Genomic DNA, 16,565 nt, shown 5'->3' with positions numbered 1-16,565 from the left:
CAATATAAGTAGAGAGATGGAAACTCTAAGAAAGAATCAAAAGGAAATGTTAGAAATAAAAAACACTGGAACGGAAATGAAGACTGCAAGATATATGTGTCAACAGAAACTTCTCAAACTGAAAAGCAAAGAGAAAAAAGAATTGGGGAAAAAAGGAAAAGAACATCCAAGAACTGTAGGGCAATTAGAAAAACTATAACATACTCAAATGGGAATACCTGAAAGAGAAGTAAGAGAAAAAAGGGCAGAAAAAATACTGAAGGTAATAATGGCTAAGAATTTTTCAAAATTAATGACACTCACCAAACCACAGATTCAGGAAGCTCAGCGTACTGAGCAGGATAAATAACAACAAATCTACACCTAGGCACGTCATATTTAAACTGCAGAAAATCAAAATCAAAGCAAAAATCTTGAAAGAAGCCACAGGGATAAAAACCAAAATACTTGATCTATGGAAGAAAAAGGATAAGAATTATCTGGAACTTCTCTTGAGAAATCATGTAAGCAAGGAAAGAGTAAAATATGTGAAATACTGAAGGAAAAAAACCACCAACCTAGAATTTTGTGTCCTGACAAATTATTCTTCAAACCTGAAGGAGAAATATAGACTTTTTCAGATAAAAACTAAGGGATTTGTCACTGGTAGATCTGTCTTACAACAAATGGTTAGGAGAAGGAAAATGACATAGGTTAGAAACTTGGATATATGTATATTAAAAAAAGGAAGGTCAGAAAGGAATAAATGAAGGTAAAAAAAATTTTTTTACTCTTAATTGAGATACTTGTACAAAATAATAAAAGCAACAATGTATTCAGTGATTATAACAACTAAATGCAATGAATGACAATAATGTTATAAGGGATGGGAGGGAGTAAATGAGAATATTCTGTTAAAAGAACTACCTCTGAGGCAGTATATAATAGTATTCCTTGAAAATGGCCTTAGATTAGTTGAAATGTATATAGCAAATGTTAAGGAAACCACTACAAATTTTTTTAAAGAAGTATAATTTATATGCTAAGAGAGGACAGGTACTAGAATCATATACAATGATCAATTAAAACCAGAGAAGGCAGAAAGGAAAAGCCAAAAAAGGAGTGGAGGGCAGGAACAAGTGTAGTAAATAAATAACAATGACAAATATGGTAGCTATTAACGCAATTACATCAATAATCTCTTTGAATGTGGATTGTCTAAATATATTAATTAAAAGACAGAGACTGAACAGTGGATAAAAACACAAGAACCAACTATCTGTTATTTACAATAAAATCCACTTTAAATCTATAGACAGATTAAAGGTAGAAAGATGGAGAAAGATATACCATGCTAACGCAAATCAAAAGAATGCTGCAGTGCCTATATTACTTTCAAATAAAGTAGACATCAGAACAGGGAAAATTACTGGGAGCAAAGAGGAGCATTACATAATGATAAAGGGATTAATTCTCCAAGAAAATGTAACAATCCTTAATGTGTATGTGTCTAACAGAAGAGTGTCAAAATACATGAGGCAGAAACCAATAGAATTGCAAGAAGTAGACAAATCTGCTATTATTGCTGGAGAATTCGAAATTCCTGTATCCATAATTAATAGATCTACCAGGCAGAAAAATCAGTAATGATATAGCTAAACCAAACAGCACCATCAATAATTGAATGTTATTGACATTTATAGAATACTTCATCTAATAACAGCAGAATACATATTTTTTCAAGCTCACATAGAATGTTCACAATATAGACCAACTTCTGGGACATAAAACACACCTTAAAAAGTTTAAAAGTACAGAAACACAAAGTATGCTCTCGGACCAAAGAGGAATTAAATAAGGAATAACAGAAAGATAGCTGAAAAAAAAATCCCAAAATAGTTGGAGATTAAACAAGAGACTTATAAATAAATAACACACGGGTCAAAGAAGAAGTCTCATGAGAAATTAAAAATGTGAAATGAATAAAAATGAAAATATAACATCAAAATTGTGAGATGTAGCAAAAACAGTGTTTAGAGAAAAATTTGCAGCATTAAATACATGCATCAGAAAAAGGGAAAGATCTAAAATTTCTAAGCTTTCATCTTAAGAAATTACTGAAAGAAGAACAATATAAACTTAAAGCAAGCAGATGAAAATAAACAATAAAAATTAGAGCTGAAATCAATAAAATTTAAAACAGGACACCAATGAAAAAAATTCAACAAACCAAAAGTTGGTTATTTATAGGATCAATAAAATTTATGAATCTTTAGCCAAGCTAACCAAGAAAAAAAGAGAGAAGGCACAAATTACTATGTCAGAAATAAAAGAGGGGCCATTACTATTGATTCCATGGGCATTAAAGGATAATAAAAGAATATTATGAATAGTTTTATGCCCACAAATTTAACTACTTAGATAAAGTAGGCCAATTTCTTGGCATACACATCTATCAAAAACTCAAATAAGGAAAAACAGATAATCAAAACAGTACCGTACCTATTTTAAAACTTGAATTGACAATAATCTTCCCAAAAGAACACACTTGGCCCAGATAATTTCACTGATGAATTCTACCAAAGATTTATGGATGATAACAATTCCCTACAATTCTTCCAGAAAAAAAGGAGCAAAGGGAATATTTCCTAACTCATTCTGGGAGGTCAGCATTATCCTAATACCAAAACCAGATAAAGCCATTTCAAGAAAGAAAAACTAAATACCAATATTTCTCATGAGCGTAGATGTAAAAATCCTCCACAAAATATTAGCAAATCAAATCAACAATGCGTGAAAATATTATATACCATACCAAGTAGGATTTATTCCAGGTATGCAAGGTTGGTTCAACATTCAAAAGTCAAGTAATGTCATCCACTGCATCAACAGACTAAAGAAGAAAAATTACAATATACCAATAGATACAGAAATTTGACAAAATCCAACACGTATTCATGATAAAAACTCTCAGTGAAGCAACAGAGAGTTCTTCAACTTGATAAAGAACATCTAAAAATGAAGCCTATAGTTAGCATTATACTTAATGGTGAGAAACTAGATGCTTTCTCTTCAATATCAGAAATAAAGCAGAAATATCTCATTTCACCATTTCTACTAAACATTTTACTGGAAGTTCTAACTAATGTAATAAGACACAAAAAAGAAATAAAAGGTATACAGAATGGGAAGGAAGAAATAAACAGTCTTTGTTCACAGGTGATATGCTTGTCTTTGTAGAAATTCCCAAAGAATCAATGTAAGAACTCCAAACTAATCAGAAATTATAACAAGGCTACAAGATACAAGGTTAATATACAAAAATCAATTGCTTTTCTATGTACCAGCAATTATCGATTGAAATTTGAAATTTAAAACATAGTACCATTTACATTAGCACCAAAAATTGAATTATACTTCAGTATAAATCTAAGAAATTATGTTCATGATCTATACGAAGAACTCTGATATTCTGATGAAACAAATCAAAGATCTGAAAAAACAGAGAGATGTTCCATATGCCTGAGGGGAAAACTCAATACTGTTAAGATATTATGTCTTCTTGTCTGGTATTCAACACAATAGCAATCAAAATCCCAGTACATTGTTTTGTGGATATTGACAAACTGATTCTAGAATTCACATGGAAAGATATTAAGATCCAGAAGAGCTAACAGTATACAGAAGAACAAAGTCAGAGGACTGACATTACCCTTGCTATAAAGCTACACTAATCTAGAAAGTATGGTATCGATGAAAGAAGAGACAAATAAATTTACAGAAATGTAGTCAATTGATCTTTAACAAGGAACAAAAACAATTCAAAGGAGAGATAGTCTTTTCAACAAATGGTGTCAGACAACTGGATATCCACATGCCAAAGAATGAAGTTGGATCTGTACCTCACACTATATACAAAAGTTAATTCAAAATGGATCACAGACTTAATTTAAGAGGTAAAACTATAAAATTTCTAGAAGAAAACATAGGAGCAAATCTTCTATGGAGATAAAACGATGACAGGAGGCAAAATGTTGATAATTATTGAAGCTGGACAATGATCATACGGGGATTTGTAACTATATTCTTTACTATCATGTTAGAAAATGTTCATTATCAAAAGTGAAATCACAGGGCCAGCCCGGTGGCTCAGGCAGTTGGAGCTCCGTGTTCCTAATGCCGAAGGCTGCTGGTTTGATTCCCACATGAGCCAGTGGGCTCTCAACCACCAGGTTGCTGGTTTGACTCCCGCAAGGGATGGTGGGCTGCGCCCCCTGCAACTGACAACAGCAACTGGACCTGGAGCTGAGCTGCGCCCTCCAAAACTAAGATTGAAAGAACAACTTGACTTGGAAAAAGTCCTGGAAGTACACACTGTCCCCCAATAAAGTCCTGTTCCCCTTCCCCAATAAAATCTTTAGAAAAAAAAAAAAGTGAAATCACAAAAATTAACCAAACTATCGAGACTTTTGGAAAAAAGAAAAAAATGTGTGTTACCATGACACGACTATTTTCTTATATGGTCACTAGGTGTCTTGAATTCGGACATGGTCCTTGTGGCCTGGGAGTTTGCATTAAAAGAAGTTCCTATCTGATGCTGATGCGGAAGGTTCTGTTCCAGGAACCACCATTAGTTTCTACCAGGAAGGGCGAACTTTCCATAAAGGGCCAGATAGTAAATATTTCTGGCTTTGTAGGCCACAAAGTCTCTGTTGCAAATACTCAACTCTGCCACTGCCTTCTTCCTGTTTTTAGTCTTACTCTGTTGTTTTCTGTGTTCAGCATTGAATTTAATTATTTTCAGTAGTTTTTCTTAATCAATGGACTTAAAGCCATAAATTTTCCTTTACGGGATAGTCATAACCAGCTACCACCCCTTAATTTTCCCAGTCGTACTCCATTACTCTTTCTCGTTCTTTTGCCGTGGCTGAAGTGGTTGTGATCATCTAACCCACAAAGGAATACACCTGCAGAAACACATACCTGTTTCCCATGACTGTTATGCCCCTTTGCTTGTCTTAGTCACATGCATGAAACTAGACCTAGAGCCAGCGTATCTCCTACCTGAGGCACAACCCTAGCTACCTCCTATGTCAGGAGTACCTTTGAATTGTTTATTCAAATACATCCTCATTTTTCTCATTAGCTTGCAAGATGCTGGAAGGCAGGAATCCTATCTTATACTCGTGTGTGTCTGGCACTATAATTTATGTAAAGCAGGTACTGAATAAGTGTTGGTGGATGACTTCATAATTTTTACCTTAAGTTTCTCCAAATCTGGCCTTTCAATATTGACCACCTCTGCCAGCAGCTGGGCTTCTAGACCATCTTCTGTGACTGTGAAATTGAGGAGGGTTGTCTGAGCTTGTAATTCTGGTTTATAGTGAGGATTTGCCAGTTTTGTGTGAAGGATGAGACGAAAATTCTTGTTAAATTCACATTCTTTATCTCCAATCCTGATATACCTAAAAGGGACATAACACGGACATTCAGGAGCTTCCCCTGAACCATAACTGATATTAAGGTGTCATTTCATTCCTGTATTCTGATAATATATCTAGGCTGTAAGACCAGGTGATTCAGGATTTTTCAGCTACTCTCGGTTTCCCTAAAGTACAGGAAGAACAGGAATTATCCACTAACCCTCCACATGATTAAGTTTCCTCCTATGTAAAATGGTGGTAATAGCAGTACTCAACTCATAGTGTCACTGTAACACTTATTATAAATACAACGAATCATATAAAGCTCCTAAAACAACAAATGTTAGCTTCTATTATACTTTCTGTGATCAACCTTCTATTAAACATTGTTATCCTTTAAGGATAAAATGAGTATGTATGTGTTTGCATGTATTTGTGTACAGGTGTATGTATAAATATTTAAAATGTATATATATTAAAAATGCACACATACTTAACATTACTTTCCAATGCTTCTGGCACTGGCTCAAAAACAATGTTTAAGAATCCTCCTTGCGGAATGCATGGATCATATTCCTCCTAGTTCCATCTCCCACAGGGGTGGGCTCTCAGCAACCATGTTTCTATTTTGTATCCCTGTTCCGCTGGCCACAGGGACCAGAAGTGGGCACTTCATAGAAGCTGTTCCAATCAGAGTACACTTTTCTGGGATTTGGGATTGGGGCAGAGAGAAGGGAAAGTTGGAAGTAGAACCTGAAAACTTGTGTTGAAATCACTCTGTCCTCCTGGTGAAACAAGCAGCAGAGAAAGGTACTCCTGGTTTCCCAAGGAAGAATAATTAAACCAATATTCAAAAGCAATGCACAGGGAGCATGTCTTGGGGTTTATAGACTTCCAGGTCCCATCTTCCTTGAAGCCTGCCTGCATTTTTGCCTCCATTACTATGACACCCTACAGCCATGCAACATGGTCTCCATGCTGTTTGAGCTACCTGGAGGTGGTTGCTGTAACCGCAAGTAAAGCTCTGAATGAATGCAGCCTCTCCCTGAGGAGATGGCCTGACATTTTTTCTATCTCAGATGCTGGGGTCTAACTTCTAAGGACTTTATCACCTGGGCTCTGATGCCCTCTCGGGTCTTCTGGATGGCCTTGGAAGTGCTGACCGGAGATCAGGTGTACAGGAGGAGAGAGAGGTCAAGGCAGAGCTTCCCTGCCTCAGCACTGTGGTCTGGTGGAGGTTGTGTCCCGCTGTCTGCCAGGAACCTGCTATGAGGACCTACCTAGTAAAGGGGAGTTTTTAAATTCATGCATCAGACAGAAACCACGAATACTGAAACTTCTCAAACTCTTCCGTCAACGTGGCCTGAACTGTGTAGGAGTGCAAATTCATACAAGAAGCCTGGAGGTGTGGCGGAAGCAAGGAATGGCTTCTCAGTCTCCTATTTTATCTTAAAAACTTACAAAAATTCTGGATTCTTCCCTATTCAGTGTATAAAGTCTTTTAATTATAGAGGTATCACCATAATGATGATAAAATGTTACCCAAAGTCCATATTATTTTTATTTTAAATATTTTATATAACCATGAAAAAGAAATACTACTTATCTCACTGACTTACAGGTGAGATGTTTAGTTTACTAAGTTTATCAATTTTGGAAAATTGGGTAGATTAAGAAAAAGGCATCATTTAATAAGTTCAGCATTCAGGCAATGTTCCTTTTTATTAAAATGTCATAATGTTTACAACATTTTTTTTTTTTTAACTTGAGGAGAGATACCCAGAATGCCATATGTGGCAATATTTTAGGTTCCTGTTGGTGGATGTTTTATAATTGTGTCTTGCCTTGAGATTACGTCTCTTGTGTTATATGGTGAGGAAAGGGCCTCTGAGCCACTGGCCACTTTATTGGACTGGAGAGATTTTTATGAAACAATTTGTTATATTGTGTAAATATTGTTTAAAAAAACCCATTATTTTCTTAAATCACTAAAGCTTTAATCACTAAATCAAATCACTCAATCATTGAAGGTTTAATCACTAAGATTAGAGCTAAGAATCTCTAAAGATTAATGAGATTCATGACTTATTGTGTTCATCCAGTTCTCAAATTTTGATCCCTTTGTAGGGATCTTATATTTGCAACAAAAGCTTTCACAAGCTTGAAAAAGATCTGCCAAACAAGCTACCATGGGAGGTACTCTTTACTAAATTAAGTGGTGAACCCACTCACGTTATTTAGTTTTGGTTGGTGTTTACTTTGTCACGACTTCCTGTTTAATTTTTTTTCCAGAAGGAAAAAAAGCAATTCAGGTAGCAACCCTTTTCTAAGCCAGTATATATCTGTATAACACATACTTCCCTTTTAAAAAAATTAAAAATATGAGTATTCACATCACCACTAAAGAAAAACACAGACTATCAAGAGACAGGCCAATTGTTGTAAGTGAACCAGGCAGTAGTTGCTAGTGCATCCGGGGACCACAGATCCTTATTTCACAGGTTAAGGATCTGCCTCTACCTGTTCACACATTTGCATATATTTTCCAGTTGATATCATGTTCATTAAATGATCATGTATCCTACAGATAATTTCTTCATTTATTTGTTTTTATCATGAGCACGTTGCAACCAACATTCATTCGTTCAACAAGCTGTTACTGAACACCTACCCTGTGCCAGGCTGTCAGAGAGTCTTGTAGGCACTTGGCATATAACCATTACCAAGACAGCATGGCTTGCCACAAACACCACCATTACTTACTGTTTCATAATAGGTATTATAGGTATAAAATTTTACATACTGATCCATTCATTCTTTTATTTATTTGGTCAATAAATAAATATATATTAAGTGCCTACAATGTGACAGGCATTTAACAATCAAAAGTCTTCCCAGTTAAAAGATAAGCAAAGGATCTGAATAGACATTTCTCCAAAGAAGATATACAAATGGCCAATAAGCATCTGAAAATATGCTCAACGTCATTAGCCATCAAGGAAATGCAAATCAAAGCCACAGTGAAGGGGCACTTCATACCTACTAGATCGCTATAAAAAACACACACACACACACAAAAAATCAAACCAAAAAACAAAAAAACCCACAGACAATAATAAGTGTTGGTGAGGATGGAATGAAATTCGAACTCTCATACACTGCTAGTGAGAATGTAAAATGGTGCAACCACTTTGGAAAATAGTTTCATAGTTTCTCATAATCTTAAACATAAAGTTACCATTTAACCCAGCAAATTTACTTTTAGGTATGTACCCAAAAGAATGGAAAACATATGTCCACATAGAATTTGTACACAAATGTTCATAGCAGCATTATTCATACCGTGTTTCCCCAAACATAAGACCTAGCCGGACAATCAGCTCTAACGCGTCTTTTGGAGCAAAAAATAATATAAGACCGGGTCTTATATTAATTTTTGCTCCAAAAGACGCATTAGAGTTGATAGTCTGGCTAGGTCTTATTTTTTGGGAAACATGGTAATAGCGAAAAGGCAGAAACAATCCAAATGTCTGTAAACTCATGAATGGATAAACAAACTGGTATATCCAAACAATGGAATATTATTCAACCGTAAAAAAGAGTAGTATACCTGCTACATGGATGAACCTTGAAAACATTATGCCAAGTGAAAGAAGCCAATCACAGAAGACTACATATTGTATGATTCTATTTATAGGAAATGTCCAGAATTGGCAAATCAATAGAGACAGAAAGTAGATTAATGGCTGCTCAAGAGTTTCGGTTCTAAACATGATTATGGTAATGGCTGCCCAATGCTGTGAATACACTAAAAACCACTGAATTGTTCACTTTAAATGATTAAATTGAATGTATGTGAATTATACCTCAGTAATGATGTTACCAAAAAAGAAAAAAGAGAACAATCTATTGGGAGTTCAATCAATTACATTTGAACTTTTATCAATCGATAAGGTATAATAATTAACCAAGCTAACTGTAGTTTCTCAGGGGTTCATGCTTGACTTTTGAACATTATGAGGTTTTTCACAGGATGGCCTTATTTGATAAGAACACATTTCTTAGTTAACCTTCTTTTTAACTGAAGACATATTCAATCATATCTACATTGGGAGCATCATCAAAATTTCTCCTTTTAGTTGGGTTTCCCTTTCTAAGTGTTTCCAAAATTGATCTCACAAGTAAGCTTTGAGAAAATCTTCCTTTGCTAGAATTATTCACTGTATTACTGTTAGCCTAGATGTCAAAATTTGCATGATTGGCTTTTAAAGGAAGTTTCAAGAGTGAAGATTTTGTGTAATTACTACCTGGGGTTCCCACACATAAAAGATACCAAAGTTTATACTCATTTACATCTCCACAATAATAAAACCGATACTTTAAATCAACCTCTGTGGATGTCTTGTGACTTTCTGATTACTGCTCCGTCTGAGTTTGAATTCATTCCTGCCTTGGCAGTGTCTCAGAGAAATGCCAAGTGTGTCACAATCTTCCATGATTTCAGGTTGAATTTTCCCTCATCTGCTTATGAATTTTCACTGGGTTTGGGTTCATAAACTTCCTGTTTTAACCAAGAACCTGTATCCCCAGATGAAAAGAGAATTTAAACATTTTTACACTTTAAATATTTAAATTTAAATGAAGAACACTGAATAAATCCAGTCTAAAATTTCATAATTGTTGTCTAATGGGACAGCTTATTGTGGCAGGATTAGAAACTGCAGTTAGAAGTCAGACTAATTTTGAGGTTCGTGTGGAGTGTGTGTATGTGTGTGTGTGTGTGTGTGTGTGTGTGTGTGTGTGTGTGTGTGTGTGAATCAGAACCCCCCAGCAGGAGCATTAACATTTTTGAAAGTCACAGGTGTTCAGGCCTTGGGGAGAAATTCTTCTTGAGCAGGGGTTGAATAACTGTTTCTGTAAAGAGCCAGAGAGCAAATATTTTTGGCTTTGAGAGCAACATACATCTCTGCCATATGTTCTTCTTTGTTATTGAAATGCTTTAAAACCAGATTTAGCTCTTCGGAAATTATATCAATGTCTAATCACTATGTTGTAGACCTAAAAGTAATATAATATTGTATGTCAATTGTAATTGAAAAATTAAAATAAAATAAAAAAGAAATCAAAGAAAACAACAACAAAAACCATTTTTAGCTCCCAGGCCTTATCAGGACAGGCTGTTCACTGATTGCCACTCTAGAGGACCACAGCAGTTGGTGGTGTCAGTGTAATCTCCTCTCAGAGCAATGCAGCTAATCTCACTGGATTTCCCAGTAACACCAAGCCATGATTTTTCCAATCAGCCACTACACACAACTGTGCTCTGCCTCCCTAGCCTTTCAAGAAAAAAGTGTGGGACTGGCCAACATGGATCATGAAGTTCTGACAGTTTTGCTTCCGGATGCAGGTGACAAAAGCTTTTAACTGGTTAAATATGCATTTAACCAAATATCTCAGTGACAGCGAGTCTCCATAAGATGGCTCCGAGGTGACTCTGTGGCTGCAAATCTCCCTTGCACATCTACCTATACCCTGAAACATTCACAGTTTGAGAACCAGAACTCTGCTGCTGCAGGGACAGGTCTTTCTCTGTGAAGAGACAGTTAACTGATGGGGCACAGGGGACTCTGCTATGCTGATGGAAAAGAGAAGGATGACTGCCTATAAAATTGGTTTTACATTTTGCTCTGGAACATTATTTTATAAGCTTAGATTTCCCAGAGATAATCAATTATCCTCAATTGGGGTGTTGATGATCTATGAAAGGCAAAAACTATATAATGACCCAGTAGGTTTTATCATTGCTGCTAGGTTAATTTTTGGTGAATCTCCTACCTGGGAAAACTAAATGGACTGCTAATGCTCTCTCGTGATTTGAAGGATCAAAAAAAAACGGAGTTAACCAGAGGGGAGGGAAAAACAAACAATCATTTTGTTGTTTCTGTGAAAGACACGAATCCAGAGGTCAACACGCTAGATCACAGAGGGCAGCTAAGAGCTCTTGAACTTAAACTCCAATGAGAAGCAACAGCAGGTGTGAAGAGCAACATAAATCTCAGATGTGGGACTACTTTCTTAAAGGAGTAGTTCCTAATTCATTTTCTAGTCCCATGCTCCCCAGGAACAGGACGCTGGCCCGTGACACTGCATCACAGTGAGAATCAAGGAGGTGGGCAGGAATCTCTGAACCTGCAGTGGAATTGCTTTCCGAGGGTTTTCATATCTCTCTCCAAGGGAGAGAACACCTCCTGCCCCCTCTCACTTCTCATTGGCTGAGAATTGCTGGTTTGGAGGTGAGACACCAATCATACGAGCTCACAACTGAAATGTGTTCTCTAATACCAACACCGTGGTTTAATTGGATAGGACATAGGGTGAGGCACAAACACTGTCTCACCTAGCAGAGTGGTAATGTTAAAGCAAGAAGAGCCCTTCGAGATCATTCAGCTGATCCCTTTTTATGGACCCAAAGAGTTTATGACTTGTCGAAGGTCACAGAGCTTAGTGGCAGAGTGGGGACTAGAGCCTGAGTCTCTAGACTCCTGGTCTAAAGCTCATTTCACTGCATCAGATTGCAGATTAATTTGCTCTGTCTGAGGGGGACAGCTTGTAACCCCAACCTCTGTTGACCTGTCTGACCATTGATCACGAAACGGTGCTGAGAGAATCTGATTGACTCAGTAACAACCTATGGCCACTAGAGAAAAAACTATAAAGACACAGCTCAGAGCACACACCCTGCTGATCTTTGGTGAGGAATTTTCTCCCTGTTTAGGAAGGAGAAGAGCACTGATTATCAAGGTGCCCAGCCCTAATCTAAGAACTATAATTTCTGGTAGATATTTACATAAAATGAATTAATTAACTCATAACATTTTAAAAAATAAATCATTTCATTTACAAAAAAGCTTTTCAACTTCTGGCTTTCAGGAAAAGAAAATATCTTTTACGTTTTTCACTACTTAGCTGAATGAATGCTCACTACTTAGCTGAATGAATTGTTGTATAATAAATACGGTCATTTACAGATTAACTATAAATTCAGTTTTCCATATGTCAGGTTGGCATAAAAATCAGGTACACTGGGAATTTCAAAGTTCTTTCAAAAGTTTATTCAAAATCCAGCCAAACATTGTTCTGGGATGAAAATATTCCTAATTTCTTCAAGTCATGGAAGGTCATTATTGTTGAGGAAGATTGATATGGAAATTACATTATAAACACTTGAAAATGATTTCTTGGCTAATGTTCACAGCATTTCTGTGACAGACATGGGGAAACATTTCTCCCAGCTTTCAAATTTACCTGAAAGCCAGAATCTCTGTGAGTTGAGAGAGGCAGCATTGTCTCAGTAAAAGCTGCCTCAGTAGAGATGATTATCTGAACTAGAGAGTATCATCTCGTGGTCTTATTTCTAAGATGCATGTCTGGACACTAAGGAAGTATCTTTTACTTTTGTTGGAACTGTTCTCAAGATTTAGTGTAGCTACTGGTGAAAATGCCATCAGTCTTGGATCATAAAATCCTAAATAAATTTCTCTAGTGATCAGATGTTCTGAGTACCTGTACAAACACCATCATTTTTTATTGCCATCTAAAACCAAACTTGGAAAAGCAGCATCTTCAATTTAGAATACGGACTTGCTTCTGTAGCAGATAGAAGTTTTTACTAGGAATAGCTGCAGTAGGAGTCTGTTTTTAAAAAAGATTTGCAAAACCTTTTTCATAACGCTGTTTGGAGAGAAATTCCCTAAGATATTATGTTATTATAGTGAAGGTTCTCACCCTACGATGGACCATTCAGATAGCTAACAAGTTCTCCAATTATGAGGAATTCCATTCTCCAGGATTCATCGGAGATGATGTGTCAGGGTAAAGAGATAGCAGGTGGGTTTTGAGATAAATAAATAACATAGTCCCACTAGTTGAAAGAAAAAAAGAAAAACACTCAGGAGAAGGAAAAAAAACTTTTCAATGGACACCTAAAAGCCTTACTGCATGTCCTGCTGTTAAAATTAAAAGCTTCTAGATTAGACTTGTGAGCTCCAACAGCTCCAGCTGAGTGCCCCTGAAAGGATCAGGTAGCGGGAGGCAGAGGGGAGGTGTTACTTAGCAACCTGGGCAGGAAGGATTGCTCGAGTTGGTCCAACCCGGTTCCTCAAGAAAGGTTTCTGCTGAAAGCTGCACAGTTGGCAAGACTTGCAAGGTAAGGAAGGAAAGAAAGGGCCTGAATAGAAATGAGTTAATTGTCTTGTTGCTTCATACAGTTAATATAACCAACACATCCTTCAGAGATAAAAGCTAACTTCAATTAGAATTTTTAAAAAGATTAATATTTCAAGAGTCCAAGTACCACTGAACAGAAAAACAAAGCTAAAAAAGAAAATCATGGCAGATTATTTCCCTTTTGAGATATATAAGTAACACACACACACACACACACACACACACACGCACGCACGCACGCACACACACACAAGGTCTGCAATTAAATTCGTGAACTTATTGCAATGATGTTGCTAACCTTTTTTTGATATCAGAGGGATTATTCATTATAAATTTGTACCAACTGGACAAACAGCTAACCAAATTTACTATTTGCAAGTGCTGAAAAGACTGCGTGAAAAAGTTGGATAACCTAAACTTTTTGCCAACAATTCATGGCTCTTGCATCATGACAATGCACCAGCTCACACAGCACTGTCTGTGAGGGAGTTTTTAGCCAGTAAACAAATAACTGTATAGGAACACCCTCCCTACTCACCTGATCTGGCCCCCAATGACTTCTTTCGTTATCTGAAGATAAAGAAGATATTGAAAGGAAAACATTTTGATGCCATTCATGACATCAAGGGTAAGACGACAACAGCTCTGATGGCCATTCCAGAAAGAGTTCCAAAATTGCTTTGAAGGTGGACTAGGTGCTGGCATCAGTGCATAGCTTCCCAAGGGGAGGACTTCGAAGGTGACCATAGTGATATTCAGCAATGAGGTATGCAGCACTTTTTTTAGGATGAGTTCACGAACTTAATTGTCCAACTGCTCGTGCACGTGTGTGTACACACACGTAGCTAATATTTCTATTAGTTTTAAGTTATTTTCTAGGGAACGCTACTTAAATACTATTACTAAAAAACAATTATATAAAAGTAAATATAAAGTATAAAATGTCTTTTAAAATATTTGTAATAGTTAAACTATTTATTAAAATGTCTTAAAATAGTTATATATTTAAAAATATTTTAAATGTCTTAAAAATATTTAAAAAATATTTTAAAATATTTATATTAGAAACATGTATGTAGTTTCCATTCACGCTACATCTTACAGTAAGGTTACTCCAGCTAAAATTAAAGCTAAAAAATTACTTCAGTGATGTCTGAAGGATTTGAAAGATTAAAGAGATATAATTTTATGAAGATGCTTCACAGATCAGCAACTTCTCTAATATGTAAGCCAGTAAATTTGCTTTGGAAAAAGTACATGTTGATAAATCTTCCCAGATACGTTTTCTGTCGATTGATACCGTAAGATATATTTTACCTAAAATTAGGATTGTCTGGAGTTTGGTGAATTTAATTATTTGTAATTACCCAGCTGTTGTCAGCCTGTGGCCATTTTATGACAGCAGCATCATCTATGTGGGTCAGGTTCAACTGTATATCTTCTCAAACACAGATTTAATGTGCTATTGACGAAACCATTACTAGAACCAAATTAAAGTCTGGGCTGATGTATTAGTCCACAGGGAGTTGTCAGACATGAAAGGAGTAATTAGTATTCATTACTTCATACTCCACAACATTCCAATTATTAATGAACTTCAACTTTTGGACTATGCTTTATCTATTAAAGCATCTTCTCAGACATTCATTATTAGGAAGAATAAACTAATATTAGTTTATAAAAAGCCCCCTCCCCCAAACAAACAGAAGTTAAGATAAACAAAAACACTATTAATAGTCAGAAACTTTCTGGGGGATGTGACTTTCTCTCAGGAGTATGAAAGTCTTATCCAATTTGCATTTGAAGAATGTGATAAAGACATTCTAGGTGAATGCACCAGCTTTGCAATCCCTGTGGGTTGTTTCCCCCTACTTTTCTTGTTTTCAATGCTATTTTGTCTTAATAATACCAAGGGAAACATTTGTATAAAGAAAGAAATGTAAAGGCAGAAGGGGATAGAAAAAATCAAATAAAATGTTCATTGTTGGAGATCAGAACAGGAACACCTATTAGAAAATTTACAAACATGTAGATTCGTTTGGGATGCGATAAAGGTACACTCAAATTTTTCTATCTCTAAGAAAAAAAAAAAATTCTGTTCCTGTTTCAACATTGCAAATGGGTACCTATTATTAAACAAAGCTTATATCATTTTCCTGTTAATTTCCTTTTCCATTGTTTCCTCCCAGTTTTTTATTTGTTGCATTAAAAGAAAGAAAAATAATCCCTGTTTCTATCAATCTATTTTTATTTTTTCATATCCCCTGCTAATTCATATGGGTAAATAGTTTATAAAGTTTTTTTCTCTCTCCCTCTTTTTGAAGAATTACATAAAGGAACAAGAAAGTATTTGCTTTGTTTAAACATACTTCTTGTCAGGTGAAAAGAATACAATCATTAAAATATTAAACTTTATTCCAAAGTACTTTTAAAGTTTTTATAAATAAAACTATTCTCAAAATTTCGAGCGTCCTCAGGTTTTTTTCCATTCAAAAATAAGAGGTAGGGAAAAAACAGGAGGCAGGAATAGTTCCTCCTAGGAAGAAGTGGTTAATGGTATTAAATACAGAAATCTTTAGTATTACTATAGAAGACAGCAGAAGAGCGAGTCCCTAACTCAGTTCTGTGAAAGATTCCACAACGCTTGTGGCACTACTGGTGAACATGTAAATTTGTACGAACACTTTGGGAAATAATTTGGCATTATCTTTTAAAGTTGACTGTGTACACACTCCATAACCTAACTATTCTACTCTGAAGAAATTCTTGCTGTGTGTGTACATCTGTAGATGTGTATATGAATATTCAGTGTATTCATGTTCATAGGAACATGGCTTGTAATAGCAAAAAAAATTGAAAATAACCTGAATGTCCTTCAATAAGAACATTAGATAGAGGAACAGACATACTATGGAACAGTATAGTGATAAAAACGAA

The 16,565-nt window shown here is 35.7% G+C and overlaps 1 protein-coding gene across 3 annotated transcripts in view; it reads right to left on the bottom strand.

Annotated features, from left to right (window-relative positions):
- Nucleotides 1-16,565, bottom strand: part of DNAH11 (dynein axonemal heavy chain 11) — a 291,367-nt gene that overhangs the window by 52,339 nt on the left and 222,463 nt on the right. For all 3 annotated transcript variants that reach the window (XM_074340834.1, XM_074340835.1, XM_074340836.1), the window contains one exon: nt 5,240-5,444. In XM_074340834.1, the coding sequence (XP_074196935.1) occupies nt 5,240-5,444 (205 nt within the window). The remainder of the gene's footprint in view (nt 1-5,239; nt 5,445-16,565) is intronic.

This window comes from Rhinolophus sinicus, linkage group LG09, assembly GCF_036562045.2.
Source record: "Rhinolophus sinicus isolate RSC01 linkage group LG09, ASM3656204v1, whole genome shotgun sequence".
Taxonomy (NCBI): Eukaryota; Metazoa; Chordata; class Mammalia; order Chiroptera; family Rhinolophidae; genus Rhinolophus; species Rhinolophus sinicus.
Note: the sequence above shows the minus strand (reverse complement) of the source record. Positions and strands in the feature narration are given on the sequence as shown.